The sequence below is a fragment of the Stegodyphus dumicola genome, chromosome 4 (genome assembly GCF_044657685.1).
Source record: "Stegodyphus dumicola isolate Sdum_Otavi_A_Nest chromosome 4, ASM4465768v1".
NCBI lineage: Eukaryota > Metazoa > Arthropoda > Arachnida > Araneae > Eresidae > Stegodyphus > Stegodyphus dumicola.
In genome coordinates, this window is record NC_140771.1 from 211,159,925 (window position 1) to 211,184,219 (window position 24,295).

At 36.5% G+C, this 24,295-nt stretch overlaps 1 protein-coding gene across 1 annotated transcript in view; it reads right to left on the bottom strand.

Moving 5' to 3' along the window:
• Positions 1-1,808, bottom strand: part of LOC118184135 (nose resistant to fluoxetine protein 6-like) — a 59,002-nt gene extending 57,194 nt beyond the window's left edge. Inside the window, exon 1 of the mRNA XM_035353785.2 lies at positions 1,319-1,808. Within this exon, the coding sequence (XP_035209676.1) occupies positions 1,319-1,604 (286 nt within the window). The 5' untranslated portion in view covers positions 1,605-1,808. The remainder of the gene's footprint in view (positions 1-1,318) is intronic.
• Positions 1,809-24,295: the final 22,487 nt, after the last annotated feature.

Below are 24,295 nucleotides of genomic sequence, written 5' to 3' on the forward strand. Positions count from 1 at the left end.
TTTAAGTCCTTTAGTTTGTTTAGCAGTTATGTATTGATTAAATATGAAAGCCAAATTAAAGCCCCGATGATAACTTCTCACATTATTGCCAAACGGTAATGCTGGCAATGCTGTGAGAATTAGCTATTTGCGAGACCTCCTGGAACATTAGGTTAGGTTAGGTTAGGTTATTTAATTACGGCAAAGCCTCGAAGGCTATCCTCGAACATTAGATCTTATACTTCACACAAGATCAACACATGGAAAATCCTGTGGTTGATAAAATCGTGGTATTGTAATAAATGTCTAAAAGCATTTCTAAAGAGATTTATCTTATTTTTGTTATTTTTCAAATTCTCAATAGAAATATTTAAAAATATGTGTTTTTTGCCATTTGCACAACTTATTGGCTATTTGTATTAAATATGCCCATATAAAAATGTTAGATTAAAAATCGGTTACCATTTTAATTATCAAAATTTAAGTTAAATTACTTAAATTCTAAAATTTACTGTGAAATTAGGGTCTGTTTAAGAGAGATCAATTTCTTTATGTCTGGCCTTATTTCACTTAACTTTAATCGTAAATTAGGATTCATTTTAATTTTATTTCTTACTTATTTTTCAAACATAACATGGAAGAAATTCCCTATTCACACAAAAAGGTTGAGCAAAAAGGCAATAAAAATTTAATAACTTTATTTGAGACGCCTTTAAATTCTTTTTTTCGGTTCAGTCAAAAGTTAACCAGTGTGTTATTTTTGAAATCGCACATAAAGTTAGAGTTTTCGTTCACAGGAAATTTCTGTCAGCTGTTTTTTTTCCCTTCACGAAATTTTAAAATTTAATTGTTAAAAATACTTTGTTTCTTTGTGTACCACCTATTTTTCTCTTGCGTACCACCGGTTGAGAACCCCTGGTTTAGACTGTTTAATTACCTTTCTTCTATTGTAAATCATTACTCGATGTAGTGTCTTTAAAATGCTAAATTTATGTAAATGAGAATCTTTTACATTTCAGTCCTATCTTTTCCCGATAAAACACCTCTAAAATGCAGGTAGCCGAATAATTTTGGTCATTTTATAATTCAAGACAATAAAGTAGTTCATCACTTATATACTTAATTAAAGTCTGAAATCAGAAACAAACATTGATTTCCTAAACGAATGTAGCAGAATTAATAAAGCACAATTGACAGTAAAGTGTAAACAGTATTAACAATATAACACAGATAGTTCTCTTCTTCTAAATCTCTATCTTCAAATTAAAAGTAAATAAATTCCATGCATTTAGAGGGAAAAGCTCTCATAGATTACAAAATGCGTACGATTTCGACTTACTTCTAAAAGCCCAAGTTTTAAGATTCTTCAAACCGTCGATCAGTTGTAAGCCGTTTCTCATACACTCGGGGGACAATTTCTGTGTTCCTGCAATTTCCATCATCTTCGGCATAATCATTTTGGTTAGGGACTTCATTCCACTTTTCAGCTGATTTTCTAATTGAAGTAAGTTTCCTTTCAAATCGATTTCTTTGTTTTCCGTCGTATTCCTTGTCTGATATGTTAGAACTGTCTTATCTGCCAAGACAGTGAGGCACAGAAGGAGTTCTAAAAATTTCTTTTTCATATTTCTCACAATTTAAAAAACCTTATAACCTTTAATAAGTGTGTCGTCTGTTTTTGTTCAGAGATTTCGGAAATGTTTGGGTTTATAAGTAAATGATACGTAGGTTTGCAATACCGTACAAGGTTGTAGCTTAAACTGCCCTATAACTAGCAAAATTGTTTGCAAAAAATCTGCGACAGAAATAATGATGTTATTTCTGCCTTCCTTTCAGCTGAATGATTTGTTTAAATATGCAATTTAAAACAGAGAAAGGTTTGGCCTTCAGCTTGAAATAATTGTCTTATTTTCTTATTTCATGTAAGATAATATTTGTGCCATTTTGAACTAAGATCTAACATTGTTATCAGATTTATCAGGCGTCTTATCACAGATCGTTATGAGATTCATCAGCGTCATTTACAAAAAATGACAGATGATTAAAATAAAAACTCTTATTTAGTTTCTGAAATATAAAGTGGTATCTTATTTTGCTTGATAACTTTCTAAAAGATAGCAAAAATAAAACAACAGTAATTTAACTGCCATCGCGGAAAAGCTCCTCAAAATAATGTTATTTTCCTTTTCGCAATTATTACTTTGTGTTTGTGTCGTGAGTGATGACAGATGAAAACTGATAGCGGAAACTATCACTTGTAGGGACTCTCTTAGTTTGCATCACAAAATTATTATAAGCTTGGTATATTTCCTCATTTTGGCTTCGCATTTCCTCGCCAGGATGCAAATTTAAAGTTCAGAGAATATAAAAACAGACGAATCTAGATGTTTATTCAGACAGTGGTTTTGCTAGCCAGCGCACGCTACTATTTTAAGCCTCGCTGTTGTTACGCTGAGTTGCCGATACGCCCCTTTTTTTATTTGATCAGTATATCGCCGGGTAGGTTGCTGAGGCAGCCTAGTTAGCCTTAAACTAAATTGTTAGTCCACCGCTACTATTTACCTTTGAATTTATTGTTAAATTATTCTTCAGTTCCACCGCAAGACGTAGGTGTTATTTTGAGCACGAAGTTAAGAGTTTGACGAATAATACACGGTTTATTTTACCCTTCTTCTAGGCTGGTATTATTCATGGAGAAGTCGGTAGACTTCCTAGTAACAACATTTGAATTTTATGATAGCGAGGAGGACTAGATCTCACTGCAGAAAACATTTAAAAAATTTTCAGGAACAGACTTATTTTATAATAACATATTTTATAGAATTATATCGTGTTTTTGTGGGTATTTTTCGTTACCGCGTATTTTTCCAATTCCTTATGATTTGACCTTGTAAAATGCAATTGCCTGTGAATCCGTTGTATGAAGCAGCAGCAGCGCTGCATCAGATTGAGAAAATTAATTCAATAATATTTTGATTTAGGACAGTCAACATTTATACTAAATAATTAATTAATTATTCCACGAAATGTTTATTGTACTGTTCCATGCGGCTATACCAGCAGTTATTCATTGATTTGGTTTCAGGTTTTATAATATAGGGGGATTTTAATTAAAGTTCCATTTTCAAAAAGCCGTAGAAAAAGAACCACTGGTCAGAATGACCTGAAATTTGATTTCAATATGCATGAAGCAATGGAAATTTGTCTGGCGAAAGAAAAAATAGTTCGTAATTTTATCAACAGATGGCGCTGTACTTGTCGTAATATGCTAATAATTTAAAGGATGTGACAGGCGCAGTACATACTAGACTTAATCCTCAGGTCTTAGCCTAAATAGGAAGAGGAGAATTTACACGGCGATCATAAGACCTATTATTACTTAAATGCATCTCCAGTCTGGGCAAATGCCGAACCGAACGACATTAAAAAACTACAAGTTATCCAAAACAAGTTTCTCAGGATTATCACAGGAGCCCCGTATTACATCAGAAATAAAAACCTGCACCGCGACTTAAAAATTGAATATGTGAAAACTTACATCAACAAGCTTAATAAAAATTTCTACCGAAAAGCAAATCAAAATAGCATAGCGGACTTTTCAAATATCTTAAATTATGAAATCATAGAGGATGACTATTACAATAGGCCTTTCACTGCCCACACCATCAATATGTTGAATTTGCACACCTAACTCAAGCAGCATCGACTAGGGTCATTTTCCGAGAGGGTGACCACTCACGTGACCAGCCTGAACATCTCAAAGTGCCTTGCTTCTATCTACCAGCGCTGCCTCCTGATTCGCCAGCTCCTGATCCCGGCTTTCCATCTCCGGACTTTGAATTTCTTTTAGCCTCCAACACCGCCACCAGATGGCGACACATCTGATTGCTGGCTATTTTCTTCTTTTCTTTTCCCCCCACTCACTGCTCCCTCCATGGGGTTTATTCTGGCATTCCTCATCACCATGCCCATTAAATTGCAGGTTTTCCAAAACAACTACTTACGAAAAATCACAGGAGCACCCTGGTTCGTTCGCAATGAACAGCTACACAGAGACCTTAAACTCCAAAATCTGGCGTTATTCATCAATAAATTAAATAATATTTTTTTCAAGAAAGCCATCACCAATGCGGAGGTAAATTATTCTGACAATTTTAAGTACGAGCTCCTAGAAATTGACATCAATTTAAGGCCCTATGCAACCCACATTTATCGGAATCCCCCATAAATACTCCTAACTTCTGCCAGACAATTTTTGAAGTTTCAAAGTATGACTTCTTCACTTACCCTGGCCTGCGCCACATCTACACAATCTTCCTGCAGTCCCTTATCAAGGCATTCCTGCGAAGCACTGTATGTTATGTCTCCTCTAACCGGGGTTATTTGAGGTGCCTGTAATAGCGGGATATAAACATACTGAACTGCTGAAACAGGCATATCAAAAGTATCAAAGTATCACCATGCGCATAGTGGACTTACTTCAGGTTTACAGGGAAGTACTGCAAATGCAGTAGACCCCCCTGTATAAATACATCTGTATCGAAGTATCAAAGTACATACTAGACTTGATAAAAGTACGGAGTTCGTGCTGCGTCTGATCAGCTCATCGTAACTCTGCCAATAAAGAATCGGATTATGCTTGTGAAGCTTTTTTATACGAACAGAGTCTGTGCTTCAACTGCTTGAAGAAATTTCTGGCAGTAATGAATATAAGATGCGACTTAATAAATATAAGATGATCCATTGTCTGCAATGTTTTGCAGTTTTGAGTATTGACAAAACCTTGGAGATAAAAATGAGCCTCATCTGTTCGAAAAGTGTTCCATGACCATGCTTTTTCCACTTCCATCCTAGCAAGAAACTGTAGGGCAAAAGTTTGTCCTACTGTAGCAGTAGGACAACAACTCTTGGACAAACAACTATAGAAAAGCTTCACAAGCATAATCCGATTCTTTATTGGCAGAGTTGCGATGAGCTGCTCAGACGCAGCAAGCACGTACTCCGTACTTTTATTAAGTCTAATATGTAGTGCGCTTGTCACACCTTTGAAATAATTAGCATATTACGACAAGTACAGCGCCAGCTGTTGATAAAATTACGAACTATTTTCTCTTTCGCCAGACTAATTTCCACTGCTTCATGTATATTGAAATCAGATTTCAGGTCATTCTGACCAGTGGTTCTTTTTCTACGGCTTTTTGAAAATGGAACTTTTATTAAAATCCCCCTGTATTATAAAACCTGAAACCAAATCAATGAATGACTGCTAGCCGCATGGAACAGTACAATAAACATTACATGGAATAATTAATTAACTATTTAGTATAAATGTTGGCTGTCCTAAATCAAGATATTATTTTCTTTCGCGAGGCAAATTCCCATTGTTTCATGTATACTCAAATCAAATTTCAGATCGTTCTGACTAGTGGTTCGATTTTTACAACTTTTTGAATGTGGAACTTTAATTATAATTACCCTATATCCACACTTGGCAAAAGTAAATCTCATTATATTCAATGAGCGAAATTTCGAATTGCTCAGCATATGCATAATAAATTTTAAAATATTAAATCTATGCTATAAAAAATAATTGTTCATATTTAATTGCCTTCATCATTAACCATATTCATTATTTTGAAAAATGAAAACTTCAGTTACCTCCAGTTAAAGATTTGGCAAGGATGTAACATGCATGCAAATCACATCAACTTTGTGCAATGTGTATTTTCATACCCATTACAAATTAGATATTTAATGTTACATTAAGAAATAAGTTCCGGTTAATTGTTTTCAGAATATGAAGCTACTGTTTCATCGAATCATTTTGTTTTATTTACTTCACTTTATTATTTATATGACACATGTTTAATTACAGGAACAATTCCTATATTATTTATTTCGTAATCAAGCATGATAAAATCATGACTGCTCTCTGCCTAGGGCAACGGATACTTTTGCGGAGGAACTATCTTATACAGGTTGATTTTTACTGATATCACACATGATAAAAACTTTCAATTACCGCATTTGTAGGCGTATAAGAAGCACCCCCTTTTTTATACACATTTTTGAAAGATAAAACTTTATTACTATCATTATAATGAATTTACAGCATTTTAAATGTAAAGCAACAACGTAACATTTCCTTATTGCAAACACCCAATCTATCTGGAAAAGAACACCTTTTAATCTTCTTCGTCAAAACCTAGACATTCATCTCCAGAGCTGAATGAAGAGTCACCTGAAACCTCTTTTAAATCAGCATTTGAGTCCTCATAAAACAAATTGTCCTCTGTACCGTTCAGTGCAGGCCCACCAGTGGCCGAGCGGTAAAGTCGCCGAACACTGGTAATTCGGTCCGAGGTTCGAATCCCGCGAATGGGCTGGCTGCATGGACGTTTTCGTGGTTTTCTCCATGTGTAACGTGTATACGAGCTAGTTCCCTTAGAAAGTCCTCCACGAAGGCATCCCTCCCCTTACGCAGACAGCCCTCGAGGCTTTGCCATAATCACGCACACACACACCATTCAGTGCATTACTACCTCTTAATGATTCCCCCAAGTTCTTGTCATTTTCTCAGTTGGGGGGGGGTGCCCCTAAGTGCCTCTCTGCAGTCTTGTTTTGATGTTCTTAAGCATACGCAATTACACGTAGCTTGTATGCTATGTTATAGAATTTCCGACTTGTTTTGGAGCCATAACTTTCGAACAAATTTAAGAAAATTGAATAGTAACAATTTCACATACTTAAAAGTCGTTCATAGAAAATGGAAAGTTAAACGAACCCAGCTATGATCGTCGATGTCTTATACGCCAGCAAATAAGGTAGTTAGTCTGTTTACTAAAATTTAAATTTTGGTTGAGGTTTTTGCCAATTTTAAAAAAAGGAAGGATTGTTTTTCAGCCTGCATTATTAATTCAATATATCTGTGTCAGATGTCCCACTAAGTGATGAAAATAGCAGCTGTTATATTGTAGGAGCGGTTACAAATTCTGTACTAATAAGGTATGTAATTCATATTCACAATATCTTTTAGTTTTTGAGCAAATTATTCTTACCGCTAATAAAAGTAAGTTAGTTTTGCAATTGATTTTTGATGCAAGTCGACATAAAAATCTTTCTCTTGAAGTGTTTAAACCTTTGTCTGCTATGACAAAAAATAATTCAAACTTTTCGAGAAGGTATAATGCTTGGAAACATAACTGTGGTGAGGAATTTATAAAGATAATTGCACGATAAAGATAATAAGTAGAGGAGCTAAATAGTCCTTCTTGTTACAATGTTTAGTTTATCTTGAATCTGGAGAGCACACAAGAACTATCTGCACTGGGAAAGGATGCTTTCATAGAAGACTTTCTAAAGGAAATCGTCTCGTATCCACTTTGCTCAAGGGCAAAATCACAAAAACGCCCGTGTAAACAGCCCGTTTGCCGGCATTTGAACCCGGCTCGAACTATCAGTATTCAGTGGCCTTATCGACTCAGCAACTTGTGGGCCTTCCTGCTGTAGAGTGAAAATAATAAAACATCAGTTGACCATCCGTGGAATTTCTTCAGATGAAGATAATAATCCGTGAAGTTTCTTCAAATTGTTCCTACGAAATAAAGAACAACATGGGCATATTATGCTGAAAAACCTCAACTAAATTTTAAATCTCCTATTCAAGATTATTTTACTGTTCATGTCTCTTAGACTATAAACGAAGTTCCTTTTATTGTAGTCTTTATGAGAATAAAGAAAAAAGCTATCTTACTTTGCTTCGCTAGTAGTGTATATAAATTTATTATAATTATAAATTTAATTTTTAAAACAGTAGTTACGTGTTATTGCAACTTAACAGAAGTCGCTAAATTTTCATTATTGTGCCAAACACTGGCAACCATGTGCATAACTGTTCTTTAGATAACCATGCTCATAACAATCTTTCAATCAAGCAACGTCCAGTTTTTTGTATCCGTTGTTTTTGTTATATTCCAAGTTCGAATGTTTTTATAAACAAATCATGATATTATTTACCTTGAACTCGTGAAATTAGCCAGTTATGGAAGAAATTGCGGTGAAATTTCAGCAGGAATACAGAATTTTGTAGCAAAATCTCCAAAGGGAACAATGAGGAAATACGTTTGGTAGATGCTGCTGTTGCCAATGTTTGTAGGTTGCCGAGTCTCTGCAGTTCTCTGTTGTTTTCTAATCGAAAAGAAGGTCGCAGTGTACTTGGAGAGAAATACGTATAGCTGGGGGAAAAGACCTCTGGAGAAGAATGTAAGCATTTTATTTTTATTAATTTATAAATTAATAAAAATTTATTAATAATTAAATTAATAATTAAATTTATTTAATAATTAAAATCTCTATTTTAAATTGCTAAAGGATATTTTTCTTTCACTCATAATGTTTGACGACTTACAATAAATATCGATAGTTTTCGAGAATTCTTTTAAAATAGGTTGCGTAACCATCAACTTAACTCGATAATTGGCGAGCACAAACCGTCCGCAGAATTTGGCCACTGCAAAGTCCACAAGCGGTGATCAATTTATTATGGAGGCACCTAAAAGGTGGGCCACTTTTGCTTCGTATGAGGGAACGGACAAATACAACCATGCCTTCTCTCGGATTCGAACGCGGGCCGTTTGGTATCGCAGTTGGCTCTTTTAACCACTATGCCGTCTGGGTGGTAGAGCCTAATAAATAAATTTGACGCATCCTCCCCCCCCCCCAGAAATCGCCTCAATGCACCAAGCTGGTTGCGTTAATACGTAAGTGCCTTTAAACGTTTCAAAATTAGTTCAATCGTATAAAAATTTTGAGGATTTAAAAAATTACAGAAAAAAATTGAGTTACGGTTAAAAGGGTATCGAAAGTTGTATAAATTAATAGAGTTTTAGCGAAAGGCGCTGAATAGTTTAGTTTAGTGACGGAGGACGCGAACACCATCTCTCTACCATAGCGGTTAATTGGTATAGCACCGCGTCCTCCTTTATCTAAAGTAACCCAAGATGGTATGGGAAAGGGAGGGGGCCGCACGAAATCCCCAGAACAGTCGCCGAGACCCAGCATATATTTTGAATGTCATGTAATAGAAATAAATAAATAAAAAAAATGAATTAAAATAAAATTTAAATTAAAAAAAATGCCAAACAAGGGCCATGGCAGATAAGTACTTTGCCAGAATTAGTGCTGTAAGTGACATACATATGCAGTATAGTATTATATGAGATATTCAATAATACATCATATGTGATATTAAGTGAAATATTCCTGGATGATACTCAATGGTACTAATGACATTGGTTAGTTGTATAAGTATAACATTTAGACTGTTGCATACCACACGATACATGAAAACTATATATAACATGAATCTTGAAGACATGACTATATACTACATAGGGACTACAGACCACATACTACATAGAGGTTAAAGGCTACATACTGCAAAAGGACTACATATTACATGATATAAGAGACTAAGAGATGGCAATAATTAAAATAATAATGATTTTGCACGATATAACATATTGCTGCATTATATATGGTATAAAGATATAAAGCTATATGAAAAGTAACTTTGAATGATATACATTATACAGGATAACTTATTATGCCTGATACCATATGATGCGAATGATACCCAAAAATAATATGCTGTATGACACCACGCAAGGCATAATGCAACATGGTAGATAATACTAGTGATACTATAATACAGCATGATTCTACATTATTCTACCAATACATTTATACTGTATAATTACATGATTATATGATGCCACATACATAGAATAACTTAGTACATGATATGTACTAAATAACAGGCGATTCCGTTGAGACTATGTTACTATTTGAAACTACTTAACAGGCATGATGAATTTATTACTGCATAAAAATACGCCGAAGAGAGTATAACCTAGCATAATACACAATAGACATATCATAGTACAACATAATACTACATAAAATAATGCAACATAATACCACATAATACTAAATTATACTACACAATACCACATGATACATAAAAGATACTTCCATTACCACGCATTACTTTGTATGACAACAGGATTGTATGGACGATACCATGTTCCTACATAAAACTAATGGCATAACGTTATATGATACTACATGATACATTTTGGGTGATAGAGAATACATAAAGATATACAAATCAATAATGTGTCCAATATTAGCTTCATGATATTTATTACACTTTGTTGGACAACCATATGTTACTACGTAAAACTAATGGCATAACATTCTATGACACTGCATGATACATATGGGGTGTTAGAGAATACAGAAAGATATATAAGTATGGGGAAGGGTGAGGGGCCACATGAACCCCTGACACCACCGATTTAAAATACAGTGCCATACAAGGGCCTTGGCAGATAGTACATTGCCATACGATAATATTTTGGTTCATACAGCATGTTACAGATGAGGTACATATTACGTATGATGGCGTATTACAAATAAGGTACACAGTACATAATATTACATATACAAAGACAAATACATTTAAAATATGCATATTACATTATCAGGGTCAATGTTCCTTCTAACCTTCTTCGGGAACATGCAAGGACCTGACTCGGAACAGAGAGCTTACTAAAGCTATGTTCAAAACTGTGGGAAGTAAACAGGATACACAAGAAGGGTATACAAAACCCTTTATTTTTCTCTATTTACAATGACTTCCGTACTTCGGAATACACCGACCCGCTACTTGGGGTCAAAACGTAAAAGTATAAAAATAAAACTAAACTCTAATTTAACTTTAGAATAATAAACGTGGAAGATTGGCCTTATATTAACAGGAAGCGTATGTAGTACAGAGAACTGTGAACACTACAATACGTTTAAAATTTATCAAGAGGATTAAAACCTCTGGCCTGGAAGGCAAACAGCAACTGCGTAAAACTTCTAAGGTAAGCGGCCTGCTTCGACTCACTGCTTCCTCTCTCTCGCTTGGCAAAAAGCCACAACTTAAATACTTGGCGTTCGCCAGACAAACTTTGCATAAAAACCTTATAATTCTGGCCGGAAGTAGAAAATAAGAAGTGATAGTAAAGATTTAAAATAAAATAAACGTTAGTAAAACTTAAGATCCTTACAACATTACATTAATTTGATTATGTGCATGGGAATATTTTAGATATAGGAAATTATATTAAGATTTACATGTGATCCAAGGGCAATATCGTGTTGCAATGGTTCGTATGTCTTACATCAGAACTTATGACATGTAAATTATGCATACATTATACGTTACATACACTATACTGATACATTATACATTATACTGATACATTATACACTATACTGTTACATTATACACTATACTGATACATTATACACTATGCTGCTATATATATTATACTATATATTACATACACTATACTGAAATATACATAATACTGATATATTATACATTTAGCTGAGATACATAGCACAGTTGACTTTTTATTATATATACAAAGTTTTATACTGACCATTTATACACTAATATACTCACAATAACTCAATGTGTACTCAATATATGTACATTGTAATAATTGTGCATGTTAGAAATAGCACGAAATATACTCTGTCTTGTTTTGCATCGACCTGAATAGTATGTTTGTATGCTGCTGCACACCTTTAGGCTGTTTGATACAGATCTGTGCCAAGCGCAGAGAGTTTATCCATTACTTTTGTTAGTTTGTATATGAAATGACGTTGCTTTATAAGAAATTTGCAGAACGCTTGGCGATTGGTCTGCGGGATGGGTATATGTAGTCCAGTTGTTAGTGGACATGTTGTGACATAGTGTTCCGGAGTTCCCACTTCTCCGCAGCTGCATATATCCGTTTCACTGATGCCGCGTTTTGCAAAGTACTCCGGGAAGGGATCATGCCCCGTAATGTAGCGTATGAGCTGTGGATTACTTATAGTCCTTCCCGGATCAACATATGATAGGTGATAGTAAGTTCTGCGTCCTGTCTCTCCTTGGTCCCATTCTTCCTGCCATTTAGACGTAGCGTGGAGACTCAAGGATTTTTTGAGGTGGGATATGGGCCAGGGGATGTTAACTGGACCTGAAGTTCCACCTAGAGCCGCGTCCTTAGCTAGACTGTCTGCCATCTCATTTCCGTAATCTCCTACATGTGCCTTAGTCCATTCCAGCATGTAGGACTGTTCATTGTTCTCTCGCAATCTTTGTTGTATGGATGCTATGGTGGGTGATGAATGTTCCGCATTATTAATGGCGTGTAAAACGGATAGACTGTCTGTCTTAATGGTTGCTTCCCTAATTTGTTTTTGTTGTAGATATTGTATGGCCTGTTCCATGGCTATAGCTTCACTTTGGAAAACACTATTAAAGTCCCTAAGGGCTCCTTGCCATTTGTGTATTATTATTGGTGGACACAAGGCAACGAAGGCACTGCCCACTTTGTTGTCACTTTTAGAGCCATCAGTATACACTGTGATATCTGACGGTTGTTCCAATACCGTAGTGATACCCTTGATTCGGACGCCTCTGCCCTTCATGCTAGGATGAATGTGCAGGTGTGTGGCCTGTGATTCGAAATCCTCTGGTAGAAAAAGCTCGTCGTCAAAGGTTACTGGACATTTCAGTTGTTTGACGAGCTGCCGTGCGGCTTCTTCTTCGATACGTATGTGTAGAGGAAGCAATCCTGCTACTGCGTTTAATGCGGATGATGATGTCGGGCGATAAGCTTTAGTAATATTAAGGGCGAAAAGTCTTTGTACTGTAGATAGGTGCCTTATCTTTCTGCCTTGCATGGGGTAGGCCCATATCGCTGCGCTGTAGGATGCTATTTTCTCAACTACTGTAAGGTAGAGTGTCTTTTGTATGTGTTGGTTTAATCCCCATTGAAAGCCTTGATGTCGACGTAGTTGTTTTGCGATGATGGTCGTACGCTGTTTGATGTCTAATATGTGGGGTATTCACGTCATTTTTTCATCAAATGTGAGCCCTAGATACTTCAGGGATCTTACGATGGATGTCCTTTGATCGTTGATAGTGATCCTTGGGCGGCGTGTCAGAGAGCCTCCGTTTTTAGGAATGAGAAGTATTTTTGATTTCTTCTCTGCTATTTGCAATTTTTGGGAGTTGCATAGCGACTGGAATTGTCTGCAGACTTCGTTAGAGTGTGTCTGCAATACTTCTCTTGTTTTCCCGCTGACCACAAGTGCGGCGTCGTCGGCATAAGCGAATATTTTTGTGTGCGAGGGCCATGATGTTGTAAGGACGTTATTGAACGTGATGTTCCATAAATATGGTCCGGCACATGAGCCCTGTGGGCAGCCTCTTGTTTGATCTTTTTGGATTATTCCGCTGTTATGGATTACTATTAAGCGGCGTTCTGTGAGATAGTGGCACAGTGTACGGTCGATGTTGGATGGACAGTTTGCCTGGCGTAGTGCATGCTTGATGGCCGGCCACCATAGAGAATCGAAAGCGCTCCGAAGGTCGATACTTATCAATGCTGTATGGAGGCCATTGTTTCTGTTATGCAAAATTGATTCTTTGATGTCATGCAGTGCGTTCAGTGTCGAGGATCCTGTTCGAAATCCGTACTGCCTTGAGCTGAGATATTGCATTTGGTGTAGGTGGTGTCTTAGCCGGTTCATAAGTAGCTTTTCATACATTTTCCCCAAGGCTGCGAGTAGACATATCGGCAAATATGATCCAGGATCTGTGGGGTCTCGGTTTCTCTTTAGAAAGAAGACCACCTGGCCGACCTTAAAAGCTCTGGGAAAGGTACCTGTGACCAGAAGTTTATTGAAGTAAACTACGAAGAACGTGAGATGTGCCGTCATGGCGACTTTTGTAATGGCGTAATTAATCCCGTCTGGGCCGGGAGCTTTCTTTCAGAGTTTGCGTAATATTTGTTTGATTTCAAGGTGACTGAATTCTGCATCTGCTGGAGCTGTTGTATTGGTGTCGCTATTCCTTATTGCTGCATGCTGAACAGTGTCATCCGCCGCATTGTCCTGACTAAAGACTGTGTCCATAACTCTTTCCAACGTATCTGTAGTGAGGTTATCCGATATATTTGTTGTGGAGAGGAGATGAAAGTGCGTCGGTTTGAAAAGTTTTCCTGTTGCAATTTTATGATGTATTCCGTATGTATTTGTGGTTGTTGTGCAGAAGTTCCTCCATGCATTTATCTTGGCCTGTATAATCATGCGTTTATAGACAGCTCGTTTTCTTTGAAATGTTGAAAGGGTGTTTGTGGCTTGATTATTTCGTCGTTCCTGCTTGAGGAGTCTCCTTAGAGCTCGGCATTTGCGCTGCTGTGTGCGCAGTTCTCCTGAGCACCAGTTTAGAGTATGCAGTCGTTTTGAGGTTCTGACTGGAAGATGTATTTCACACGTGGCCTGGATGGTTTCCATTATTTTGTTTGCGAGCGTTTCCATGTGCTCTTGTGTATAAGCGTGATCCAGCAGGGTTTCTAGGGACTTGAGTTTTGTGCGAATGTCTCGTATAAATGGGCGAATTTTCCTGCCCGGAAGGTTATATCTTCTGACGATGGTGACGGAAGTGGCATTGTCAATATTGAAGGTAATATATCTATGGTCTGATAGGCTGATTTCATCTGCCACCGTCCAGGCTTGGACTAGATGTTTTGCTGATGAGGTAGACATCGTGAGGTCTGGCCAGCCTTGTGCGAATAATGTGTCAAACGTTGGTGGAGCGTTGAGTGTGTTATGCCCTACGAGGTTTTGTGAGGAGATGTAATCCTCGAGCAGACGGCCTTTTGAGTCTGTAGTAGCATAACCCCAGCCAGTGTTATGTGCGTTGTGAAAAAAATTGGCATATAAATCTTAAAAAGTAGCTATAAAATGGCTAACAAGTCAGCCTTTCTAGGAGCTCTAAGATAGCCTTGGCGTGGTTTGGCATAATCAGTTGAATAAACATTGAACTAGCCAATGACTAAAAAAGTTTAAATCCAACTCCTAATACAATTAATCATTCAAAATGGTTCTGTAATGACATTAAATATGAAAACTCGATCGACCTTGTTCGACTATAGTCATTATATTTCGTTTCATTCTTTTAACTTTTATCTTTGTTTATCAAAATTAAGCTTCCCATTCTTCTCATTTGAATTTCAGAATTCACGAGCTTTCCATAAAAGTAAACATTGGTATCGAAAATTTACTGGTAGATACTATCGAATACTCGTGATAGAGATGTTATCTTTAAAATTATGCTGTCTATAACCTTGGTATCGGGATGCAAAGAAGAAGGCAGTTTTTCCCTGATTTTATTGCGCAACAGCACTTATTCCAATTATAAGGTATTTTGCAGGTAGGTAAAATTTCCTCTTATAATTCTGTTTTAAATTTTTCGCGAAAAATGATCTCTGTAATTCATAGCAGCTGATATAGAAAACGCAATGCCTTCATCGATATCATTAAGTTAACAAATTTTTTAACTGTAAAAAAAACAAATATACCATATATCCAAGGATAAATTAAAAGTAAATATGCGTAAATTCTAGAAATATGTCAAAAATCATTCAATTTCTTTCTTTATTTTTCTTTTTGATGGCCTTCAGAGGTCTGCATGATCTTCATTTTCTTTCAAAGAACCTTTAAAATATAGCATTTGCCCCTCTAAGAGTGTCATGACACTTTTAAATACTTGTAGAATTCTAAAAATAATCAAGCTTTAAAACAGAAAATCAAGGTATTGATATTACGATTCAGTTATTCTTATTTATTATGATGTGGTTTATTTAATTATGGCAAAGCACTCGAAGGGTATCTGCCTGATGGGAGTGTTCTTTCCTGGAGGACTTTCTAAAGGAAACTGGCTCGTATACACGTTATACATGTGGAAAACCACGAAAACGTCCACGTAGCCTAGTGTTTCGCCGGGATTCGAACCTCAGACCGAACTACCAGTACTCAGGGACTTTACAGTTCGGCCGCTGGTGGGCTATATGTTACGGAAATAATAAATTATATGACTGTAATACTAATATCAAATTCTCTGTCTTGGCAAATATAATTTTGTTAATTTTTTATGGAAATTCTCACTGAAATATATATTATGCAGTCACGGATTGCCTGTAGGAAGCTTATCGAAACTTTAACCGCGTGTCTAATTTTTTCTTCCTTGACGACATAAATTGTCCCATGCATCTAAGCCTATTTTATTCAATTTGTACCTTTTCTGGTGGCATTTAGTATGCACTAAATATTCTGGAATATTGAAGTGGTTTCCGATTAGATTTCTGTTATCCATTACGTAATCCAGGTACTTTTCCGTTTTGCCGGCGCAAACGATAAAGTCGCCAATAATGATACAACTGATGCCAAACGGAATATCTTCGTTGGTAACCTTTTACACCTCATTTTCAAAACAAGTCAACAAGTCACAACTATTTTTTATCAGATTGATTGTTTCTTTCAATACTGGCATATAATTACATAGAATTTTTACAAGATAGTTAAATTTTATGCCTTAAGACGATTCGCAGTAATTCAGTCAATTAGAATGCAATCACACCGCTCACCTGAAAGCGAAAATATAGAAAAGGCAAAATCAAGACTTAGATTCATCAGTTCTAATGAGAATGCACTTGCGAAGTAAAGCACTACGGTTTTATATAATTTCTGAATAAGCTATCCGTACGAATTGAAATAATTCTTGCATTTAAACTTGCATTCCATATTAAAATTTAACTTGAAATTAATATAGATAATTACTGAGAGAATTAGATTTTTGTAGCGTAGTTTGGGTGAGATGAGATCACTTGGGGTCACGTGATACGAACCGGCGAATCAGGATGTTGAACCATGAAAGCATAGTAAATTCTTCAATTAATGTCTTTTCACAAATTTATTGTCTTCATTTATTGGCAGGTTACAAAATTTTAAACCATAATAAAATGCTTATGCCTTCAGAATAAAAAATTCTTAGAACTAACATTCGTTAACATTTTTTATGTGTATACTGTATGTTGTCGCCAACAAAGTCTGCTTGGCGAGATTTGCGCCGGCGAAACGGAAACGTACCAGTATCCTTTATGCATTATTATATTAAATGAAATTTTTTGTCTGTTCAGGATTATTTCTTTTAATCATTTATTCCTTAATTAATTATTACTTACCACTTTAAAACTTTTCCCTCTTTAGTTAGTGACATTTATTCAAATCTAGCTCTGCTCAACTCTTTTAAAATTCTAAAATCTTAGTTTTTTCCCGATTCATTACTGTTTTCCTCAACAGAAGATGCTACGTTCAATTTCGCTTTGCTCTATTTATTGCTTTCCATGAAAAATTCTGTCTTCTTACTGCTGACATACCACAAATGCCGACAATGACTCAGATTGTGAACAACCTACCAAAGACGCTAGGACGATTCCGCTGTTTATGGTTACTGAAACCAATTCATAGGTGGTGAATATAAAATACGAGCATTTGGACATAAATGACTATTCCAGAAATCCAGAAATTACTCAATCCAGAAATCCAGAAATTACTCAATAAAAGTGTTTCTCTTCATTTATGTAAATTGAACAAAGGTATACGAATTACGACCGTTATTTAAAATCCACTCATTGAATTACTACTGACTCAACTGCTCAACTACTACTCATCCACTCCTTTATTGATGAGATAAAGCTGAAACTGAGCGAAAACATGTTCCTGGAATAACAACAAATCCTGTAAAAATAATTTGTCACCTAACAAAATACGAAGAATGTGAACGCAGCCCTTTATTTCTTGTTGAAATTTAACGAAATGATAAAGCCAAAGAAAGCTACAAAATTACTCATGTCCATCTAATCAAAATAAATGTGGAATCCAATAAATCAGAACAATAACCTCAACATTGTCACAAATGTCAGCGATCTGACCATACCAAGCTTCTTGTCATAAGCCAACGTTTTGCATGACATGTGCCGGATTGCACGAAACTTATAAATGCAAACTGCGCGAAACTTACAAGGAAGAGGATGGCCTGGGAACCAGCGCAAACTATAGATCAAGTCTGATCTCATGTTATAAAGTTTATCCTAAGTATCTAAAATATATACAGTTGAAAAAATCTAAACCATGCGACAGTGATGAAAATGATTTTCCTTTAGTTTTAAATGAATCGAATAATCGAATCTAATTCATCACAGAAGACCAATAACTCCAGTGTTAATTCCTAGTAGAAGAAGAAATATGGAAATTCCAGACTTTTATCTAAAGTTAACAATATCACGGAAAAAGAAGAAATATCTTCTTTTACTGAATGGTGCCTCCAAACTTTATACAGGTGATGCATTATTGCTTAAAACGTCATACTTTTCAAGTTCGTATTGGTGGTACTCTTTCCACTCTAAAAGTCATCAAAGCCGGAGTCCCGAAAGGCTCTGTATTAGGTCCTCTGCTTTTTAACATCTATATGATATTTCTGAACCACTTGATGCAAAAGTTCTTAATTATGCAGATGCAGTGCTATCCAAATCTTTAAAATATTAAAAATCGATAGTAAACTTAGAGCTTTTTGATAACATTATTTTTACTTTTTTGTTAACATTATTTTTCTGTTACTTTCTATTATTGCTATCTAATTCTGTATGTATTGTTCTATATTAACATTATACTATTATTGCTTTGCTGATTTTTTGTTAACACTGTTTAAGTCACATATACAAAATGTGACTTACAGGATCATGATGATCTTCGAATGGAAATTGTGTTCAGAATTTGTTCTAAGCAGAGGTTTATCCATCAAGTGCTGTGACAGTGAGAAAGATTTTGCTGTCGATGATATTGTAACTTTAGGGGAAAAAATGAAAGCTTGAGCTTGAAAGTTAACAATGAAGGCGTGAAAAATGAGCAAGGACACCGCACAAATGAACTTAGCACGAAAGAAATGGAACAACCTCTGTGGCAGAAATAAAAGGAGATTTTGGGAGAAATTTCTAAGAAAAAAGGAAGGGAAGATGTTCTTAGGTATTTGATCTGCAAAATTTGTGCAAAATATGGTGAGGTACAAAGTTTCACGGGAAGTTATCAACACTAAGAACCCGATATAAACTAGTAGTAAATATTATTTACGATGAGAATGTCATGTCTTGCTTTAGGAAACGTTTTTAACTAGGGAAGAAATAAATCAGATCGGATAAGATTTAAGGGAACTCAGCGATTCTCAGGTAAAGGATAGCAGAACTTATAACAAAATTTTTAAAAAAAAAAAAAAAAAAAAAAAAAAAAACCCTCCAAAGACAGTAGCTTTGTTATATGTTTACAGAACAGGATACTCTTTCAAACAATAACATTCTGCACTTTTCGCTTCCATTTTCTGCCTACACCCTGTAGGGTTTATATTTATTTTAACTAACATTTATTTTAAGTTTAAACTATCTTTCCTGTCAAGCCTTACTTTCCCCTGGAACTGCCAATGCCAGAGTATGTAAATTTTAGTAGAACGCGCAAGGATTCAAATTATCAGCGGAAGTATTCTGAGTTAAATAGAAAGGAAATGAGTTCGAGGTGTGCTGTTCTTACTTCACGAGCGCGGAGGTAGTTAGCCAGAACTTGAAGAACCCCGCGTTTCGGCCTGTGTGCTTGCCTGGAAGAATTGTTAATCGTTCAAGTGATCTTCAAGTTTGCTGAATTAGCAGCGGTATTGTAAAACGCGGTGAGGTTAGTTACTTTTAGAGAGCCTCGTAGTTAGAGTCTTGCCATTAGTTTCTTTTCAGGTTATTATTTTTATTTTACCGCCGAGTTGGCGTAGTTTGTGAGCGTCAAGAGCACGCACTTGTAATTTATTACGTTGAATAAAAAGGGACTTAAACCCTTAACAAGACTCTGTCATTTATCCAGTTTCAACAGTCACCTCTTGGCTGCGTGCAAGTTGGAGGCGCGCAACGCTACATTGGCGCCCGAGCACTTATCGAACTGAAATGGCCGAAAATCGGATGGAAACCGCTGGACAACACCAAGAAATGACAAGCCAATTGGAAGGATTTGGATACCTGGTCCAGACTTTGAGAGCGTCAATCAAGCCAAACGTCAATTTCGACGGAAAAAATTCGGTGGCGATATTTCTAGAAGGCCTAGAAAATCACTTTCAGCTCTACCCTGTGCCTGAAAGACAAAACGTTGCCATCGCCACATCCGCACTAAGAGGACAGGCCGCGCTATGGTGGAAAAATATAGGCAAATTTTTATTAGGGGAATTTGGAAGCCAGACATATACATTTGAAAATTTCAAAAAATCGTTAGTAAAGGCCTTCCCCATAATGAAAGATCGAGCAAGGCTGGAAGCCGAACTATATAGTTTATATCAACGGGATATAGAAGAATTGACGGACTTTATTCTACGAAAAATTAAGCTGACGGATATGCTGTATGTGAAGAAACCCGATGCGGAGATTATTGAAATAATCTTACCAAGATTGTTACCCGCTGTTCAAGACTACTTCGAAATTAGAAACCCAAGCACATTGCAGGAGCTCTTCGAATTGGCGAAGTTTCAAAATCGCAGAATAGTGGAAAAAGCTAGAGGGGCAACGTATTCTCAAAGTACCCGAAGGAAATCTTCAAATGAGGAAACCAGAAATGGAAATCGCTCTTATGGGGAAAAGAGCTATCAAGCTAACTCATCGAAACTCGAAGGTCAAGGCCCAAAAAGAAAATTCGAAAATAAACATCCGCGTACCCAGAAGGCACAAATTGAAAGGAAAGCTTTAAACGAGTAGAGGGGCCTGTGAAAGGGAGGGTCCAGACCCCGGAAGTTATAAAAAAACCCTCAAAAAGACATTTAAATACGGTCATCGTAAAAAATTCACAGCTACCAATTATACAAGTCCTGGTTGGCGATGTACCAGTAGAAGCCCTCATCGATACAGGAGCAGAAGGAAATTTTATCAGCGAAAATTTCTTCAAAAAGAATTTTTATAGGGTACGATTATTTAAAACCAAAAATACGGAAATTATAGCGGCGCAAGGAAAAACATGTCACTGCATCGGGAAATTATCATTAAACTTACAGGTGAAAGAGGAAAGCCTCAAAGTATTAATTTTTGTAGTGAAGAATATGCAAAACCCTCTTATTTCAGGTATGGAGTTTTTAAGGGCCGCGAGGGCCAAATTGAATTTTCAAGACAGTTCCGTGGTGCTGGAGATGGACCAGAGGGTGGTGGAACATGTGGAGAAACCGCAAGTGGACCTTAGCCATCTGAATGACCATGAAAGGCAAGCCATCCAGCAAGTGGTGAATAATTTTTCTAACTTGTTTTCAGAAAAGCCGGGAAATTGTCAAATAGTTACGCATAAGATACAATTAACTGCCGAAAAACCTTGTAGGACTAAACCTTACCGGTACGACAGACAAAAAGACGTAATCATCGAAGAACATATTCAGGAGATGTTAAAGAATAAAATAATAACGCCCATAAATAGTGAGTACGCGAGTCCAGTCGTACTATGTAGGAAAAAGAACGAGTTTCCTCCTTCGGATAAAAGGGCTTGGAGGTTTGCTATTGATTACAGAAAACTAAATAGTATTACTAAATTCCCAGTTTACCCTTTGCCGGTTATAGAGGAAATTATTAGACAGATCAAATCGACAAGATACATGTCTACTTTGGACTTAACGTCTGACTACTATCAAATAGCTATGAGACCCGAAGACATACATAAAACCGCGTTTATAACAAAATCGGGCACTTATGCATTTTTACGCATGCCCTTTGGGTTGTGTGGGGCCCCATCAACATTCCAGAGAGCTATGGACATTGTTCTAAAGCCTGTCCTAGGAAAATCAACTTTAATTTATCTAGATGATATAATTATAACGAGTAGTACGTTGGAACAACACATTAATGATCTAGAACAAGTTTTTAAATTATTAAAAGAGGCCGGTCTTACAATTAACGCCTCAAAATGCAAGTTCGCAACTAAAGAACTTAAATATCTCGGTTATAAAATTTCGCAAAAGGGTATAGAAACGCAAGATTCAAAAATAAAAGCCATCAAGGATTTTCCACCGCCCAACACCGCCAAGAAACTTCCTTCTTTCCTTGGGTTATGTTCTTACTATCGGTCTTTCATAAAAGATTTCGCTAATATTGTTGAACCACTCTTAGTAATCAAAAGAAAGAGAGGTAAATTTACGTGGACAGCGGAAGCAAATACAGCTTTTGAAAGATTAAAAGAAGCGCTCATCAATGCCCCTGTTTTAAAATTCCCGGAGGGGGACGAAAACCTGGAAATTGCAGCAGATGCGTCAGACTATGCGGTGGGTGCGGTTCTTATGCAAAATAGCCATCCTCTAGCATTTTTTAGTAAAACGTTGAATCAGACACAAAGGAATTATACAGCTACAGAAAGAGAAACATTAGCCGTATTAATGGCTGTACACAAATTTCGAGTTTATTTCGGCAAAGCGCCAGTAACAGTCTTTTCGGATCATGCGGCTGTTGGTAGACTTTACTCGGGGAAAAACCTAACGCCCAGGTTAATAAGATGGGCTGTAAAACTCCAAGAATATAATATCAGAATAAAATATAAACCGGGTAAGGAAAACAATGTAGCTGACGCGCTTTCTCGTAGAAAACTGGACGATGAAGGAAATGAACTTAAATGCGCTGTGTTGACTTCAAAAATTTTAGATTCTAGAGATACGATTATCACTGAACTGAAAGCTGATCCTGAATTTGCAAATATCTATGCATATTTGAAAGACCCCGAAAGCTTTGAGCACACAGATATCGATGCGATAAGAGATAGAGCAGAAAACTATGAAATAATAGATAATTTATTATTTTATACGAAAACAACAAACGAAAATCTTGAGTACAAACCAGTCATCCCAGCCTCGCTTCGATTAAGCATTTTGAAGGAATTACACGACGCGAAAACAGCGGGTCATTTAGGGGTCAGAAAGACTTTAAAAAGGGTACGCGAGGCGGTATATTTCCCGCAATTATACAAAATAGTAACGGCGTATGTCAGGTCCTGCAATCAATGTCAGTTAATAAATGATATTAATTACAGCCCGGTCGGGTACTTAAATAGCATTCGCGCTACATTTCCGAATGAAATTTTAGGCATAGATCTTCTTGGTCCCTTCCCCCAGAGCGAGTTAAATAAAAATCGTTTTCTTTTAGTAATAGTAGATCATTTTTCAAAATGGACAGAAATTGTTCCACTTAAACGCGCGTCAGCCAAAACAGTCGCAGATGCATTCTTACACAGATACATTTTAAAATACGGTGCACCGATAAAAGTCATTAGCGATAACGGAAAACAATTCTTTAGTCAAATATTTGAAAACATATGCAATGGACTTGGCATACGCCATATGAAAATGGTTCCGTATAGATCACAGGCAAACATAGCAGAAAGAGTGAATAAAAACATAGTAAAAATAATTCGCAGTTACGTGAGCACACATCACAAGCGCTGGGATGGCTACATAAATGAATTAGCTTATGCTTTAAGAACGGCAAATCACGATACTACGGGAAAAACCCCAGCAGAATTATTTTTAGGCTGAAAGTTAATTACGCCTTTAGATAAATTATTCTTTGTGCAACAAAGAGAGCAAGAGTTTAAACAGAAAGATGTGCAAAAACTTATTGATCAGGCGCTTAAAAGCTCGGATACGACAAGAAATAAGCAAAAAGCATATTATGATAGAAAACGCCGTGAAGCAGATTTTAAAGTTGGGGATAAAGTATTGAAGCGGAAAGTTTCTTTATCAAGTGCCCCAGACAATTTTACGGCAAAGCTAGCTCCAAAATTTGAAGGCCCCTATGTAATTCAGGAAATCAAAGGAGTCGTATTATATCTTAAGAACGAGAGAGGGGAGATCTGTAAAGCAAGTCCCGACCAGGTGAAAAAATACTATAATCCAAATGATTTTGAAATCCTTAAAAGTTTCTTGCAGGACTCAAGTCTAAACGAAGTAGAAGGTCCAGAAATAACAACAACTGTTCCACCACCCAAGAAGCAGAGAACTGAAGAGAGATCTAGCCCTTCTACAACCCGGACGACGGTACCAAAAAGAAAAAATAAAAACTTTCAAACTCCAGCATTTAAGAAAAACAAGAATACAGATGCACTGCGTAAAGAAACCGTGGTAAAGAGCAAAACACCACCTGCAACGGATCGCAGGAGAAATTATACATCAAGGAGAACGCGCCCAGGGCAAGAGAGTCAGGTGCCAGCAAGGCCGCCGTTCCGGAAACTGAAACGGCAGCAGGAGAAACAAAAATACCAGGAACAACAGAAGAAATTCAAGAAGGACTCCAGACCGGAGGACGTCAAGACCAGCCGTCCCATG